General features: G+C 38.7%; 1 protein-coding gene across 1 annotated transcript; it reads right to left on the reverse strand.

Annotated features, from left to right (window-relative positions):
• Nucleotides 1-698: 698 nt before the first annotated feature.
• On the reverse strand, nucleotides 699-18455 carry znfx1 (zinc finger, NFX1-type containing 1). Its single transcript, XM_051112308.1, has 16 exons — nucleotides 18413-18455; nucleotides 17583-17735; nucleotides 16187-16272; nucleotides 12973-14453; nucleotides 12266-12552; nucleotides 11828-12066; nucleotides 11529-11651; nucleotides 11049-11197; nucleotides 10128-10271; nucleotides 8682-8784; nucleotides 7716-7966; nucleotides 6218-6357; nucleotides 5060-5360; nucleotides 4737-4847; nucleotides 4130-4225; nucleotides 699-4015 (listed from the first exon to the last, which is right to left on the reverse strand). Exons 3-16 carry the CDS (start codon nucleotides 16251-16253, stop codon nucleotides 1559-1561), a joined length of 5949 nt encoding a protein of 1982 aa, XP_050968265.1. The 5' UTR covers nucleotides 16254-16272; nucleotides 17583-17735; nucleotides 18413-18455; the 3' UTR covers nucleotides 699-1558.
• Between the last annotated feature and the right edge of the window lie 17 nt (nucleotides 18456-18472).

An 18472-nucleotide genomic window follows, 5' to 3' on the forward strand; every position in this document is an offset into this window, starting at 1 on the left:
ACTGAAAGATTGATTTTTACCAGAGTTAAGGGATGTTCTTAGGCACTCATGAAGCATTAAACTAACGCAAAAGAATGTGACACGTGAAATTGTGGCGTTTTGCTTCACTTGCTTTTTTTCAGGCCTATAAAATCACCGGCTGTAAATACTGTCCCTCAGAAATATGCTTAAACTTCTGCTTGCTTTTCCTTCGCATCCTGACACAACAGTTTTTGTCGTTGTTGTCGCTTCTCCACCCCACCCTTAGTTCCTGTGCAGAAAGTGCCGACTTTGCATTCGGGTTTATGTTATGACAGGACGACATTCATCACATAATGAACTGATGTAAGCTGCTGGGAAGCCTAAATGGAAGCCGTCCCAGCAGCTCACAGACTAGCCTCTGGACTCACTCGACTGCTGGTAATTTGGGCTGAGAGCTCGGGTAATGCTTTATTATGGGGCAGATATCAGTGGAGAGCAAACCTGCTGAAGTTGACAGAGACCAGTGTGTTTCTTGATGCAGGTCAAAGTCTGACCGTACATGAGAGAAAGCACAGCTTGGGTTATGGAAAGCACGCCCTCTGAGAGAGTTGTTGATGATACACCGCTGCCACCTAGTGAAATCCAACCTAGTGAGGCCAAATACAACCATTAGTAGGGATATACTTGAAGCCAAGGCCTGAAGTTGCTTTCATGAAAACATTAAGGACACATTTTCATTAAAACTTTATTTTATTAAGCATATATAAGTGCTATTCTTTTGTGACATAGTTTATAACATGTAAGCTACTGTTAATCGTTAATGTGCTCATTGGGTAGCATTGTGTATGTTAGCACATCTGAATCAAAGACAATTAAGTACATTATTCATATTGCCCAATTAGCATTCAGGACCACAACTACCCATATATTTTATAAGAATGATTACATACCGACCTCCTTAATTAGGAGCATGTATATGTTGCACTTAAACAAGAAAATGCTTTTTTTTTGTCACTGTTATAATAATTCAAGTTTTTAAAAGCTAATAAACTGAAATGTGTGGAGGACTTATTTTAACCAGGTTCCACATACAAAGCATTAAATGTGAATAAAAACAGGCTTTGAGGAGTAAACAATGTGCAGTTCATTTAGCAGGCAGTAGCAATTATTTTGAGTCTTACGTCTGACATGAGCAAATCACGTATGAGCTGCTCTTTTTTTTTTTTTTTTTTTTTAGATATTTTGTGTTAATGAAAAATCTAAATTTTAGCTAGGAAGTTGAGAATATAATGAGGATCAAAATTCAAGTTCATTAAGAGATTGCCTAGTTGTGCACATAAATGTACATACAAGCAAAAAAAAAAAAAAAAAAAAAAAAAACCCAACAAAATTCTCTCAACATAGGTCAAACATAATGCAAAATACAATTTAATTCTCCCATCAGTGGCAAGTGTGGAGAAAAAAAAATCATTTTGAAAGCTCCTGCTAACTTTTAAATGACTTCACAAAGGTGCAATTACCTCCTTACCTCACTAAAAACAGCATTTAATTATTTGTGTTAACCAGATTAAAACCCTATCAGCAGTACTTAAGAATTTCAGAAGTCTTCAAAGTTTTCCCGGTCAAAGTTTGCCAAGTTGGCAGCATCTGACCAGGCACCATGCTTTGCGCCATCCATCTCAGTCGCCACAGCATTATCTTGAATGAGATTGTGATTGGTGCCTCCAATAGCAGCGTCGCATTCAGGACATTTGGCTTTTTCCATAGCACCCCCACATTCGCCGATTGCATACACGTGCCCATTGGGACATTTGTACCAATGGCCTTTACTCAAACCAACGGCTTTGAGTACCATCACCCTCTCCTCGTCAGTGATGCCCAGGCCACTGCGTGGCAGTTTGGTGTCCAAGTCCGTAAACATCTGCTTGACTGTACATTCCAGACCTTCAGAGAAAGGCAAATTGTCCTCCAGGATATCTCGTAATTGCTGGATCTCGGTGGCATGAACAATACTTTTGGTCCGCGACATGCCACAGCGCACATCGAGTTCAGCCAGGTAGGAGAGTCTCTTCAATTCACGCTCGAGATCTGCAACCTGCTGGTCTGAAAACCTCTGAGTCGGATTTAAGAGGAATCTAATGACTTCTTCAGCTTTTCTAGAGAATGGCTGAATTTCGTTCAGATTGGGTGTCATATGGTCTGCTTGGTTTGCTTTCAGTTTCCCAACGCTCTCGAGGAAGTTCATCAAGTTCTCGAGATGCCAAAGTTGTTGCAGTGAAGGGTCCTTTTTTTCGAGCCTCTCTGTAAGGATGGTAAACTCTTTGGGAAGATGGTTCCTCAAGTTCTTCTTCTCAAGCAGCTCCAAGATAAGGAATTCCTGCTGTTGTTCGATATCATGCGGCACACCGTTGATCTTCTCTTTGACCATCTCAATGGCTGCCAGACTGCGATTGATGTGAGTGCCATATCGAAGGTTTCTACGAATGGGAGTGCGACACCTTGGACACTCCTTGAGTTTGATCGCCCTTTGATCCAATTCGGCATCTTGGTTTTCATCAAGATTCATATATTGATCCATTCCTGTAGTCTCGAACAGGTGGTTGCAATCTTCAAGCTGAATGAAACAAGCATCCGGGTCGTCTTCATTGCCGAAGAAGATCTCCATGACCTCATCTTTATGGCAAATGCGACACTTATCGGGACAACGGTCTCCGCAGAGACCTATGCAGCGGTGTCCGCAGGGCAAGGTGTTGTTGCAGGGAACAGAACAAGGCGGACGGTCGCATGGTTCGTGACACAGCTTGGTACAGCTGTGGTGAGGGCACTGCCATTCGCAGGGTTCCATGCACGGGGCGCAAGGCTGACCGCAAGCCTTCTTGCAGATGCTGTGAACGCAACGGTTCTCACAGGGAACCGAGCATGGTGGACAATCTCTTACGCAAGGCTCCCAACACTGATGAGAACACACCAGGATTTGCTGGCATTTGTGGGAGCATGCTTTGTGTAGGCGACCTTGACAGCATCCATGGCAAGTTCCTGGGCAAGGATGGCCACATTTTAAGGTGGTGCCACATTTAGTTCTGCAGTGTGGCTCCCTTCTGTGGTCCGTGGAAATGTAGCATGGTTCTTCCTGCACGTGTCCACATTTCAGCTGCATTTGAACTCTAACCATGCACTGAGTGATGCAGGACTCTCCACAAGCTGCCTTGCAGGGATGGCTGCATGGAAGGGTCTTTTGGCAATGCTCTTGACAGACAAATGTTGCAGGATCCTGGTGGCAAGGCACCTTCTGGATGTGCTGGCATGACGGAATTGTCTTGTCTAGGAGTACCCGGCATTTACCGCACTCTTGGTAACAGCGTTTGGTACATTTGTGTTCCAGTTCGCACAGCACCTTCTGGCAGTCCTTCATGCACTTGAATTTCTTGTGGTCCGCATCATATGGGTGGCACATACGGGTGCACACGTGACCACAATCCAGTCGAAATTGGCAGGGCTGATCGCAACCACCCTCAGGGGCACCTTTGAAGTCAGCACTGCAGGACGCGAGGATCTGTTTATCTGGATGGTTTTGACAACTCAGCGTCAAAGCACGACCCACCTGATTACGCTCTCTCAGAGTGTGAATGATGTTGCTCCACAGCTTAACGGAGCTGAGCATGTCCATATTTCCGATGCAATAGAGACCCATCTTAGCACGAGAAAGGGCAACGCAGACACGGTTTGATATGTTTAGGAAGCCGACTCTTTTCTGTAGATTGCTACGCACCAGAGACAATATGATAATGTCGTTCTCCTCCCCTTGGTATTTGTCAACAACGTGGACTTTGACGCCAGAGAACTCCGTAGAGGGCATGAGCTTACGCAGACAGTGAAGCTGTCCGGTGTAGGTGGTGAGAATAGTGATCTGGGAAGGCTCGTAGTCCTGCAACAGCAAGTAGCGGCAAAGCGCGACAACAAAATGAGCCTCGTGAGTGTTCTGGTGGCTCCGTCCGTCCTTAATCTCTTCCTCGAGTTGGCAATGCTCCACGAAATAGAGATTTTCCAAAAGCCCCTGCAGACCGTAAGATGCAAGTGTCAAGTAGATAATAGTACATAAATTACCAAGTATCTACCAGGACTGATTATAAATAAAGGTTGTGTAATTGTATTTGCCTAAATTACTTACCTTAACATTTTCATACTCCAGTACAGAGGGGTGGTTTTCCAGAGTATCATATATATGAGGAGTCAACAGTCGAGCGATGCTTGGTCTCATGCGATGCTAGAAAGGCATTGCAAAAGAAATAAACAGAAAAGGATTGTTGTTTAAGTATGTGATTCATGAGAGGAATGACTGACATCTGTGTTGCCAGATCAAGCTATTATAAGCGCCTTTGGGCTTGTCTTTTCCTATTAATTTGACACTTTAGAAGTTAACAAAGTGGGAAGTTGCAGTTTATGATTAGAGATGTTTTTATCTTATCTTATTTACAAACAGTTTTAACAAAATTTTGGTCATTTTAGAGTATTTATTTTCATAGCAATATCTGGCAACACTGACTGACACGTAAATATGTAATCAAATGGGTTACACTTTATTTTAAAGTATGTGCACTTACCTATATTTACAGTGTTCTTATCTAAGAAAGTACTGATAATATCAGGTAACTAAATAGGTTAGGTTCAGGGTTAGTACCTAGTTATTACCCAAGTTCATGGTGTGCACATGCATAATTAGCCTGTAAAATAAAGTGCTACCCTTAAATGGCTGATGTGATAGTACAAAAACTAACCTGGTAGTTAAGGCGCACAAATGGAAAGTTCACTCCCACAAGCCTCTCAAACATCGACACTTCCAGATTGAAATTCTTGGCAAGTTCGTACACTGTTGCACTAGGCCTCAACTGTGCAGGTTGAAATGCATAAAGGCATCCGTTACCACATGAAGCATCATGGTATTTTATTATACAAGCATTTATTGTTTATGCAGTAAATCAACCTAGTTAATTAACATGACCTAAAAACAACATATTAATAAAAATAAGCAATTAATTTAAATAAAAATAAATAATATATAAATGAAATGGATTATTTTTATTTTGTAAGTGCTGTCTACCTGTTGGTGATCTCCGATCAGTATGAGGTGCTGGCAGGCTTTGCTGAGGGTGGTGATGGTGTGCGCCTCCAACACCTCTGCCGCCTCCTCCACAATCACCAGCCTGGGCTGCAGCTCCTGCAGAGCCTGTCTGTATTTAGCCGCTCCCGTGGTGGTCATACCGACGACCTGAGCCTGTCGCAGCACACACAGGTCCTCACGACGGCGGATTTCATTGAGCCGCTCAGCTGCGTCCTGATACACCTGTTCAGACGTGAGGGCCTTAGCGCGGAGTTCAGTCCGATAGCGCAAAATCCATAGCCTGAAGGACAAAACAAAGATGTTTATAGTACAAATCTAATCTAGTTGGTGTATATTTGGAATTAACAACTTAGTTCACTGGTGCATCTTAAAGGAGAAGTCCACTTCCAAAACAAAGATTCACATATAACGTACTCACTCCCTTGTCATCCAAGATGTTCATGTCTTTCTTTCTTTAGTCGTAAAGATGTTTTTTAAGGAAAACATTTCAGCATTTTTCTCCATATAATAGACTGATATGGTGCCCCAATCAGAAACTTCCAAAATGCAGTTTAAATGCAGCTTCAAACGATCCCAAATACTTTTTAATGTCAAATGCTCGTCTTGCTCTCCCTATGTCGAAAAACTCCCATCTCATGTTCTGCCTCAACTTCAAAATCTTCTTCTATCACTGTTTTACCCTTTTTTGAAAATATGATGTTTTTCGACATACCCTAACTGTCTTGAGCCAAAATACAAAGAGTTCAAGGAGAGCAAGACAAGGCAAGATTAAAAAGTATTTAAATTGGATTTTTTTAATGAAAATAGCCAATCGTTACGCTAAATAAGACCCTTCTTCCTCGGCTGGGATCGTTTACAACCGCATTTGGGATTGTTTGAAGCCGCATTTAAACTGCATTTTGGAAGTTCAACATCAGGGCACCATATCAGTCCATTATATGGAGAAAAATGCTGAAATGTTTTCCTCAAAAAACATAATTTCTTTACGACTGAAGAAAGAAAGACATGAACATCTTGGATGACAAGGGAGTGAGTACATTATATGTGAATCTTTGTTTTGGAAGTGGACTTCTCCTTTAATAAATTTGTAGGTAAATGCTGCCATCTGGTGCAAGGAAGCATGTTCGTGCATCTTACCGATACAGTCTCCAACGGTCTTTCAGATTGAGGCTCCAAATATCCCTGATTTGCCTTTCTTGTTGCTCACTCATGGCTGAAGTCTTCCTCAGCTCTTTTTTAGCCATTTGCTTCATTTTTTTCTTTTGGTGGCTTTGCATCTGAACACAAATCAGTAGAACATCAGCAACATACACATGGCAAAAACACCATTTAACTTCTGTAACGTTGCATATTTCCAAATAAAACAGGTTAAATTATTTCATAACTCTGGCTTTTATGCTTTTTTTTATGCAGTTTTTGGAGTTGGAAAACCATTAATTTTCATTGCATGCAAAAGAGAAGCATGATTTTTTTTTTTTTTTTACTTTTCAATTGCTTTGAAACAGTCCTGCGCTGTTAAAAATAAATTTTTAATATGCAAATTTTCCATGTAGTCTCAATTAAAGGAGAAGTCCACTTCCAGTACAAAAATTGACAGATGATGTACTTACCCCTTATCATCCAAGATGTTCATGTCTTTCTTCAGTTGTAAAGAAATTATGTTTTTTGAAGAAAACATTTAAGGATTTTATATGGTGCCCCAAATTTGAACTTCCAAAATGCAGTTTAAATGTGGCTTCAAACGATCCCAAATGCGGTTGTAAATGATTCCAGCCATGGAAGAACGGTCTTATCTAGCAAAACGATCGGTTATTTTCATAAAAATAATACAATTTATATACTTTTAAATGTCAAAGGCTCGTCTTGTCTCACTCTGCCTGAACTGTTTTTGTTCCGGTTCATGACAGTTAGTGCATGTCAAAAAATTCCCATCTCATGTTCTCCCTCAACTTCAAAATCGTCCGACATCACTGTTTTACCTTTTTTGTTAAGGGTGTTTGATCTTCTTTGCAAGAAGTTGCACGTTGCAAAGACTGTGTCGGTACTTCTGCAGCGATGTAGGATGACTTTGAAATGATTTTTGAAGTTGAGGGAGAAAATACGATTGGAGTTCAGGAAGAGCAAGACAAGGTGAGCGTTTGAGATTAAAAAGTATTTAAATTGTATTTTTTAAATGAAAATAACTGATCGTTTCACTAGATAAGACCCTTCTTTCTTGGCTGGAATTTACAATCCTGCATTTGGGATCGTTTGAAGACGCGTTTAAACTGCATTGTGGAAGTTCAAAATCGGACTGATCAATATCAGTCCATTATATGGAGAAAAATGCTGAAATGTTTTCCTCAAAAAACAAATTTATTTACAGCTGAAGAAAAAAGATATGAATATCTTGGATGACAAAGGGGTGAGTACATTATCTGTAAATTTTTGTTCTGGAAGTGGACTTCTTTCATATAAACTCATGAAAAGTTTACATAATATTCATAAAAAAAGTTTTATTTAAAAACTGTTATTTTTTTATGTGCAAAATATTTTCTACATTTTCATAAATATTACATAAACTGTTTTTATAGCTTATACATTATGCGAACTGTTTTTAATTAAATATAAATGATTAAATAATGAATTCTCATACCTGCCATTCGCCTTGATTAGTCTGAGCCTGATTCTGGGCTGGTCCTTGTGGTTCAGTTTCGTTCAGGTTCATAGCCAGCATCAGCTCAGCCATGTCAGCGATGTTTTTCTCCTCCCGTTTCAACTTTTTCCAGTCTTTATCCCCATGATCTGCATCAACCACGATCCTCTCAGCCTCGATCAGATCGGCCTCTTCATCGATATCTATCAGTTCCTCATCGTCCAGCTGTGCTCCGTCTTCATCTGCCATCTCTGAAAATGTAAGAGAGAGAGGTTTGAAATGTTGCTAGATGACATTTGTAATGTAAGCCTTAATTTTTTGTTCTTTATCAACATGCAGTAATAAAATGATTTATTTCATGATGTGCTTGGCCATGAAAACTTGTGCTTGGTCACAAGAGGCACATTTGAGACACAAACGGATTACAAACAGGACTCAACTTGCAGGGGGCGCTGATATATTACTATATTATTACCATATTATCTCCAGCCCTGCTCCTGGGGGGCTACCATCCTGCAGACTTCAGTTTCAACCTGCTCCAACACACCTGCCTGTAATTATCAAGTAACCCTGAACCCTTCATTAACTGATTCAGCTGTGTTTGATTGGGGTTGGAGCTGAACTCTACAGGATGGTAGCCCGGTTTTACTACCGCTGTACTTATGCCAATAACTGAGAAATATTGAAGACTGTGTCTTATGAATAGTTTGGCAGTTGTTGCATTCATGACCAAATGATAATAAATACTGCATCTCAGCGGTGAGAGAAAATCATTGTGCATTAAAGAATGAAGGTAATGCCATAAAAGAGCTCTTCCTTTCTTTAATGAGCATGTGCTGAAAGAATGATGTTGTGGAGGGCCCGTTTTTTTCCTTAAGGGAACAATCCACAGTTTAGCTTCCCTCATACAAAATATAATAAGATAAATTGTTGCTGATATTTTGGTTAGTGTATTAGAGTCTTCACCTGTTAGTTGTGGCCCCTGCATAAAAAAGTTGGATCCGATGCCGAGCCACTCCGTTATCATTGAAGGCTTCTTTTTCCCCACAGTCTCATATTCTTCCCACGCCTAACACAGAAAGAAAGGATGTTTTAAAAATTGCTGAGTTTAAACACAAAGTTACAAGATTCATTGCTTGGTGAAATAAATAATTAAATAAATGTTACTGATGTTCTAGAATAAACGCGAACATGAATTAATTCATCTCACTTGCACAAAAAAAAAAAAACAGATTCAGTATTCGTCAAAATGAATAAAAACAGTGAAATGCAACTCAGAATATGACAAAACCTGCATTAATTAAATGTTAAATAACACAAATATATCCTTTTTGTATTTAATCCCATTGTATTAACCAATGTCTTTGGCGATGACCTTTGATGATCCAATTCAACCATACTAATAAGCAAAAATTACGCTAGATAAACATTTGTGCTTCTTCTTTTTTATTGCTGAAGTGTGTTGAACTTTCTTCTTCTGCATTCTACTGTACAGACGTGAATTTACTTTTCCTTCACCCTGAGGCTTATGCATTTAACATTTGGTGTAAAAGAGCTTTTATGTTTGCCAAAAATAGAACTTTTTTATATTAAAAACAAACAAGCAAGCCCCGTCCAGATTTAAAAAGTAACGCAAAAGTAACGTAAGAATGAGTAACAAATAAAAACATGATAATACGTGTTATGCACATGCCTGATAGCACTTTTAATCTAATTATTAAATTAAACATTAATTAGATATTTATTGAGGTTTTTTTTAGGAACAGTTTATGCAAAAATAAAAAGGGTTTCATTTCAAACATTATGTCTTTCAAAACTTGAGTGTTCACAGAAGGGTTATTATGGTTAAATAAAAATAAATATAAATTATTTAGACATATTTTAATAATAATAACTTGAATAATAACAATAATGATGATGAAAGACAAATTTACTAAAACTTTAAAGAAATTAAAAATGAAAAATAAAAATATTAACTAATATAAAATATTATTAAAAACTATAACAGCATAATAATAATATAATATAAATAATATAATACTATAATATATATATATATATTATTATTTTTTTTTTTTTTAGCATGATATATTGTGAGAATATAGAGGTAAAACAGCTCAGTTTTATTCAGAGACCGAAACTGGGCAAAAAATATTAATTTTGGTGCAGTTTTTTAACAAATACTTTCATTTTAATTGGTCATGATTTTAATGGACATACACCACCTGAAGGTTTAGCAAGGAAGCCAAAGTTGTTTTTGTTAGCTTGTGCTGTTGTTCAGCTCAGATGTTCAGGAAAAATATCATAATGCAAAATATAGCTTTATCATGATCTGAATGCACTATTTATAGATGGCACGTCTGACAGCTGTGGCAAAGCTTTTCAGAGTCGGTGTATGTATCTCACACTCACTGGCTGTAGAGACAGACTGTCCCAGTGCTGCTCAGAGATGTATCTCTCCAGGAAGTCTTCTCTGAGGACGCCACGCAAGCTGCACTCGAGCTGAGCGGACTGTCTCTTTAAGAGCTCCTCTGCGGCCTCCATCTGTGTGTAGATCTGTGGACACAACCCATTACAACATAATTGCCACATAATTGTTTTCAGAGAACTTTTGAATATGTATTCTGGCATTTTCACAAGAAAGAGTAACAAAAAAAAGTGATAATACATGTTATGCACATGCCCGATAGCACAGTCACACATTTGATGTAATTTTTAAATTAAACATTAAGTTCCTGATTTTTTTTTTTTTAGAAACAGTTTATGCAAAAATAAAAGGGTTTTCATAATTTATTCATTCTTGTATCATTCCAAACATTTGTTTTTAACTTGAGTGTTTACAACAGGGTTATCATGGTTAAATAAAAATAAAATCATTAAAAAATAAAAAATAAAAAATAAAATGCTTTCATTACTTGAAAAGTACATTTTAACTAAAATAATATAAAACATAAAAGACAAACTTATTTTATTTTAGCTAGTTGCCAAGGTATAATTTCTTATTTTCATTTAGTTTAACTTAAAGTACTAAAATATATATATAAAAAAAAGAATAAAAAATTAACACTAAAATAATAAAAATTATTTCTATATATTAAAAATGAATAAGAATGCTACTTATAAAAATGACAAAACACAAATTTACTCAAACTTTTTAAAAAATTCTGAAAACATATACTAATATAATTAATATAAAATATTTATAAGTTTCTAACAGTATATCAATAATACTAAAATTATTTTTATTCTATTGACAGTCCTAAGAAATAAAGGATTTGTATAAAAATAAAATAAAATAATAAATCTGAGTTATGTCCATGATATAGGGCTCACCTCATGATGGGCTCTCCTCAGGTGCTGTGGCAAACTTTTGCGGAAGTTTGATACCCTGGTCAGCTCCCTCAGACCAAAGGGCTTTAGAATTTCACTGTTACTTCGTCCTCCAACTCTTACAATGCCCGTTTTTAGAAATCTGTGGATGCCTGGGACAAAAGTTACAAAATATCTCATAAATTCATACATGAAACAGTAGAGTTATCTTTTACTGGACTAAAATGAACTCTCTGAAAAAGCCATAAAGTTCAAAGTCCCTTAAATGCTTAAAAGACAATCTCTTCTGAGATTACTGGTATCTTTTTATCACAAGCAAGAACTCAGAAGTAGGAGGCATTTGCTATTTGCTTTCCATTTTATCTTATTGCTGGCTCTAAGAAACAACTGAGAGATCTCATTTGTGACCTACTTATGTTTGTCCCTGGATTTATCCACAAAGTATTGAAAAACGCAACACAGTTATAGATATTAGCACCATACCTTCCAGAAACTGGTCAAGAGCATGATTGGTATAGCAGACCACCAGCATAGGGCAACCGTTTGACCAGGCCGTATGATTCTCCAGCAAAGCCTGAGCGATCCTCAGTCCTACATGCGTCTTCCCTGAAGAAGAAAATAAACAGGATCTTCAAATTTTCCAGTTTGGAAAATGAACCATCTTGCACAACAAAACCAGATGTCTTTATACTCCAGAAATAGGTTGCATCTATTATGCTTTTATATGCATATGGAACTTGATTTCGAGAGTACCACGTTGGTTCACAGCAATCTCTAGTCACCTGTTCCTGGTGGTCCCTGTATGATGGCCAGTTCATTGGTTAAGGCTAGTTTAAGTGCTTTAAGTTGGCTTTCATCAAGACCCATTTTTTCCTCATCAGGCCAAGCGTGTGGGGTCAAGGGGTTGAAGGGTGGAATCTTCTCTTGTCCTTCTGCCATGATGCTAGACAGATCGTATGATCTTCCCTCCACTCGAAGGTAAGCTGGAGGATCTACATTTGTGTTGCACTGCACTATGTACCTAAAAAAAACAAAAATGTAACATGACTATTATTAAGGCTCAGACGTGGAACTGACAATACAAAGCCTTGGCGGTAAGTACTTTAGACATAAAACCACACAGGAACAACCCAAGCAACCACAAAACAACACTCAGAATACCTTAGATAGCAATTCTCTAAAAACCAGCCACAAACTTTTGCGCAAGTAAATCTGCGTACCTTTCAAAGGGAACATCATTCTCGTCTTGCTCTTGGAGACCTTCTAGGACATATCGGTAGGCCTCAAAGTAAGCCGTAGTCTCGACCATCAGGAAGGAGTCTGAGGGTTGAACACTGGCCAAGCTGGCCCTGCTGTCAGAAGAAAAACAGAGATGCACCTGTCCCTTCCTCAGCAGCTTTGGATCCCGATCGGTAACAGTGGCGAACAGGAAGCTTTGGAAGTTGTCCATGGAGAGACAGACAAGGGATCCGTAAAGCAGGCGTTTGGAATTTTCCCACCTGACAAACTGTAAGAGAAGATACAAAGGAATAAACCAACAGAAGGATCAATGGTAGCAGGTAGAGATGCACGATATTATCATAACGTTATTGGAATCGGCCAATAAATGCAAATGCAAATAATGGCATCGACCCCATGTGAAAACAATATGCTGATATGCCTTGGAAAGAGGAAGAGAAGCTGGCCAACCTGGCGCAGAACAGTTGAACAAGAACTAAGAAATAGCAATTACAACTAGGGCATGCTAGACCTTCTGGCCCATGATAAACATAAGTTTCCAACACCAAGTATATATTGGTATCTGCAAAAAATATCGGCATATCGGATATTGGCAAAAATCCAATATCGTGCATGCCTAGTAGGAGGACAAGGTTGGGTGCTACAGAGCACATGGAGTTCTCTCAGACAACTTGCAATTTGTTATTACCTGAAGAGGCCGTGGGTCAAACTGCACTTTGTAGGCAATTCCTGTTGACGTGCAGAGTGGCAAAATCAATCTGGTGTCATGGTACAGTCTGATGTCATCAAACTGCCTCTTTTTCATCGGTATTCCATCAGTATTGTGCTGGCTCCTTAGGACCTCCTTGACTCCCTCTCGCAGCGGCCTCACGAAATCTTCCCGCAGAAGTCGGAAGTGAGTGTCTAGATAGATGCGCGCGTTAGGAAAGCTTTGAGACATTATGTTGGGTCTCAGGAACGGCTTCTGGTCTAGGTGGAACTCCTCAATGGTTGGATAGATGCTCATCGTCCTGAAGTCTTCCTCCCCAGGTGGTGCATCCTCGTCAGCTGCAAGGAAGGAGTAGTTGTCTGACCGTAAGGTGCCTTCCCTTGATTTCTCTTGGAGATGGTTCACCAAACCCTGCACCCTCTCCAAGTCTTCATCTGTACTGTCGAGAATATCCACACCAGAAGCACGCAACTGATTGATGGTCGTTTTTAAAAGAGCTACCAGCATGGAGACCGACTGGATAGAGCTTTGTGGAAACATGTTGAGAACCTCAGAGAGAAGGCTGATGATGTTGCTCAGATACTGGGGATAGTGCTCCCTTCGAGCTTGCGTGTAATCCGTCATCATTCCAGTCACGTAATAAGGCAGAAAGTTACGGAAAAAGCGAGAGTCCTTGACGACGCGAGCCAAGTGCAGCACAGTCTTGCGGTCAATTCGAGACCCAAAGGCCTTGCAGAGAACTTGACAGACCAGCTGCACCAGGTCGCTTCTCATTGTATCGTCGTCAAGCAGATTCTTGAGCCCAGTGCTGGTGGAAAGAGTGATGGCCACCTCAGACGCTTCTTTCTCCAGCAGGCCTTCAAGCGTTTTATATCCCAGTCTGCGTACTTCAGGGGTGCCGTCTCTCCCTCTTCCTCTCCCTCTCCCATTTCCCCCTCTACCTCTCTGAGTTTCTGCTCTTCCCCTTTGAGGTTCTTCAGCGCTTACATCTGTCATACTTCCACTGGCTTGTTGGTGATGTGGGTTTTCAGGGCGGCTGCTTGAAATTAAAGGAGCTGGAAGTAAATAATTGGTCAAACGCTGATGCATGAGCCCGTGAATAGGTCTCCCAAATCCTCGAGAGGGTGAAGATGCATTAGAGAAGCCTCCCCTTATCATAGGGCGGTGGGAGTTGTTCCCGTTTGGCCTTCCGTGATGATGTTGCCCGCCTTCTCCTCTCCTCTGTCCTCTGCCCCTTCCATCTCCTCCTCCACCACCTCTTGTACCTTGAGCTCTTTCATCTGGCCATCTTTCCCTTTGGCTGTTTGAGCTTCCACTGGCTTGATGGTGACCTCGACCCCTTCCATCTCCTCCACCTCCTCTTCCACCTCTTCCTCCCCCCTCCCCTCGGCCATCTCTGCTGCTTCCTCTTCCTTGACTGGAAGACCTGCTTGCTTGTTTTTGACCAGGCACAGAACCATCTGTTGAAAAAAATATAAAATGTGGTGTATAAGTTATAAGGATGCATACTGAGTTAAAAGAGTAGTTCGATTCTAGAACAAAAATGTACAGATAATTTACTCACTCCCTTGTCATCCAAGATGTTTCTGTCTGTCTGTCTTCAGTTGTAAAGAAATTATGTTTCTTGAGGAAAAAATTTCAGGAATTATCTCCATATAGTGGACTTCAATGGTGCCCCCTAGTTTGAACTTCCAAAATGCAGTTTAAATGCAGGTTCAAAGGGCTCTAAACGATCCCAGCCGAGTCTTATGTAGCAAAACGATTGGTTATTTTCTAAAAACATTTACAATTTATATACTTATTAACCTCAAATGCTCATCTTGTCTAGCTCTGTGATGCACATACATACTCTGTGTAATCCGGGTCAATACAGTTAGGGTATGTCGAAAAACTCTAATTTTCTCCTCCAACCTCAAAATCGTCCTGCCTCGCTGCAGAAGTACCGACCCAGTGTTTACCAGTGAACGTGCAAAGAAGGTCAAACACCCTTTACAAAAAATGGTAAAACAGCGATGTAGGATGATTTTAAAGTTGAAGGAAGTTTTTTGACATACCCAAACTGTTTAAACCAGAGTGCACAGAGTATGCATGCGCATCACAGAGCTAGACAAGACAAGCATTTGAGGTTAAAAAGTATATTTAGAAAATAGTTTTTTAGAAAATAACCGTTTGTTTCGCTATATAAGACCCTTCTTCCTTGGCTGGGATCGTTTAGAGCCCTTTGAAGCTGCATTTAAACTGCATTTTGGAAGTTCAAACTCAGGGGCAATGGAGAGAAATCCTGAAATGTTTTCCTCAAAAATAATTTCTTTATGACTGAAGAAAGAAAGGCATGAACATCTTGACATCAGCATGACAAGGGGGGGAGTAAATTATTTGTAGATTTTTGTTCTGAAAGTGAACTTCTCCTTTAAAGCTGCAGTCCGTAACTTTTGGCACACCATTTGTTAATAAACAGAACTGCATGCATCTTGTGGAAGAACATTGTAGCCGGAGTTACATTTCTTTGTTTATGTATATGAAATATTAAATGAAATGTGCATGACTAAAAGAACCAGTCTAAAATAGTATGAATATAAACACTTCTTATAGGTGAACCAAAGTGAGAAACCGGGGTGTCAAACACAGTTTTGGTCCAACCTTTCTCCAACACACATACTATGCAGTTTTCAATTAAGCCTGAAGAACTTGATTACTTGGATCAGGTGTGTTTAATTAGGGTTGCATCTAAACTCTGCAGGGCTGCGGCCCTCCAGGACCAGAGTTTGACACCCCTGGGATAAACCAAAAGCACAGTTTGGAAAATGGATTCATGATGTACTCACTTATTATATACATTTTGTAAATTATGAACACACACACACGTTTGTTTTTGTGAATTGTGGGGACTTTCCATAGACTTCTATAGTTTTTATACTGACTAAATGATATTGTCTATCCCCTAACCCAACCCCAACCCTAACCCTAAACCTACCCCTTACAGAAAAGATGTTTGCATCATTACATTTTCAGATAAACACCATTTACTATTTTTAATCATTTTTTAACATTTTTTAAATGTCAAAAATGTCAGGTTTTACTATCCTTGTGGGGACATTTGGTCCCCACAATGTAGCAAAAACAAGTACACACACGCACAATTATGGACTGCAACTTTAAATAAGGAAATGTAAAGAAGTAAAAAGATCTATACCTCTTCTGTAAGGGGCATTGAAGCCTCCTCTTCCTCTTTGCTGTCCTCCTCCTCTTGGATTGACCATTCTTCAGTGGTTAATATAGCTGCAGAGCGATTATACAATACAGTTAACAGAAAAAAATGAGAATAATTCTTCTCTGTACACATCCGCAATACCTTCACTTCCCTCTAGGTGGACATCTGTTTCTACAAATCTACAATTGCTTTAATACATTTAAGTTTTTGTACATTTCTTGAATCATCCTTAACACTTGCAAAACAGTAAGTGCATTTCTTAAAACATTGCATAAATACAAACAAACAAGCTTTGATAGAAAGCATGGAACCTGTAACTCTGAAAAGTAAATGATTATGTCAATGAACATATCAGTACCATCAGATTGACATACTGTGCTATTGTTCACAAACAAATTAGATATCTATTTATTATTAGTCTGATTAGTCAAGCAGAGCCAATCTGAAACGGATACATCAGTGAATTATTTATATGGCACTGTGAAATATCAGTTTCATTTCTCGTGAACTTACAGTGTATATATACTGTGTATATCATACACATATACATACATGTGTGTGTGTGTGTATATATATATATATATATATATATATATATATATATATATATATAAAAACACACATATTTATATATGTATATGTGTGTGTGGTTCTTTGTCTTTGCGATATCACGTTCTTTACACACACACACACACGTCTGGTTTATTATCCTTGTGGGGACTCTCCATAGGTGCAATGGTTTTTATACTCTCCACACTGTATTTTCTATCCCCTTACCCTAAACCTAACCCTTACAGAAAACTTTCTGCATTTTTACTTTCTTAACTCTTAACTCATTCTGTATGATTTACAAGCTTTTGTACCCATGGGGACCTCAATTTAGGTCCCCACGGTGACACTAGTCCCCATGAGTCTGTGTATTCAGGTTTAGGTCCCCACAAGGATATAAAAACAAGTCCACACACACACACACACACATATATATATATATATATACACATATACATATACATATATATATATATATATATATATATATATATATATATATATATATATATATATATATAAAATGCAATAACATGTTTTTATCTTTTTTTCAAATGCTTAATCATTGTTATAATAATGTTACTACATATTACAATATGAAACGAGAATATTATATATTACTCGCGTTATTCTCTCTTAAAAATAAATAAACAAATGAAATTAAATAACTGCGTGCCAGTCTCATACCGGAAATGACCAGGCTAAAAAACTAACACAAAACGGACTCATTGAGACGAGTGAAACAGCAGCGGCAAATGACACTAGATATAAAATAAAAACACAAGTGTGAACAAAGCGATTCTTATTTAATATGATCTTAAGCACTCACCTGGTTATGATGTCTTCGGTAACACTGCGCCTTTCATTTCCTTGGTGGATTTAAATACCGGTTTAGTTTCGTTTCTCGCGGCTGTGGGCGGATCATCAGCCGGTTTCTCTGACTCAGAACCGAAAGTGATGAACGGAAAACAAAAGTCGGTTGCTGTGGAGAGATACATCGGGGGAGACCGAGCTCAGCTGGCACAAACGATATATCTTAGTAACTATAAAGCAAGAAAAAAACCAAGAAAACAAAACAGCAAAGTACTGCATTTGTCCTACCAGTAAACACTTCATCGGGAACAGTACGAATTTAAATGAAAATGAATGAAATCTATAAGAAAAACAGGATTTCCCCACTGTTATAGAAGTTATTTTGATATTATGTTAAAATTAAGCATGCATATCCTGAACTTTAAAGAAAACAACCTAAATTTAGTGTTATATTCATTGATTAATATGTTTGCAAACGAACACTTAGATCTTTACAGACTTTCCTGTCTCTTTAGGAGGGTGACTGCATTGAAACACCTCCCCAAAGCCATTTCACAAAACTGAAACCTACTTGGAAATAAATGCAAAGCATTAAGGCAGATAGATGCAAAGCAAATGCAAGCCCAAGCAACAATGTGGTAGAAGTGGTAAGATCTGCAGATTGCTGTTCAACAACTCCATCTAATGTGGCAGAGCAATAAGGGAAAAAAAATCTTGAAATCAAAGCCTTGAAATGTGCAGAACTCATGCAAACATGACCTGCTGCGATAAAAAAGACTGATTTTAAAGAGACTAGCTGTAATAACAGAGAAAATCTTGAATAAAAGAAGCCATAGCAAGACTTACTGAAAACACATGTCCTGTTTTTTAAATAGAGGAAACTGTTTTCAACACTCACTGTCTGTC

Source organism: Labeo rohita, chromosome 6 (assembly GCF_022985175.1).
Source record: "Labeo rohita strain BAU-BD-2019 chromosome 6, IGBB_LRoh.1.0, whole genome shotgun sequence".
Lineage (NCBI taxonomy): Eukaryota > Metazoa > Chordata > Actinopteri > Cypriniformes > Cyprinidae > Labeo > Labeo rohita.

Coding starts and splice junctions, on each gene's coding strand:
- znfx1 (XM_051112308.1), bottom strand. CDS start 16,253: ATGGTCAATCCAAGAGGAGGAGGACAGCAAAGAGGAAGAGGAGGCTTC. Junction 14,454..16,186: donor CAATGCCCCTTACAGAAGAG/GTATAGATCTTT, acceptor TTTTTTCAACAG/ATGGTTCTGTGCCTGGTCAA. Junction 4,848..5,059: donor TGATCGGAGATCACCAACAG/GTAGACAGCACT, acceptor CAACCTGCACAG/TTGAGGCCTAGTGCAACAGT.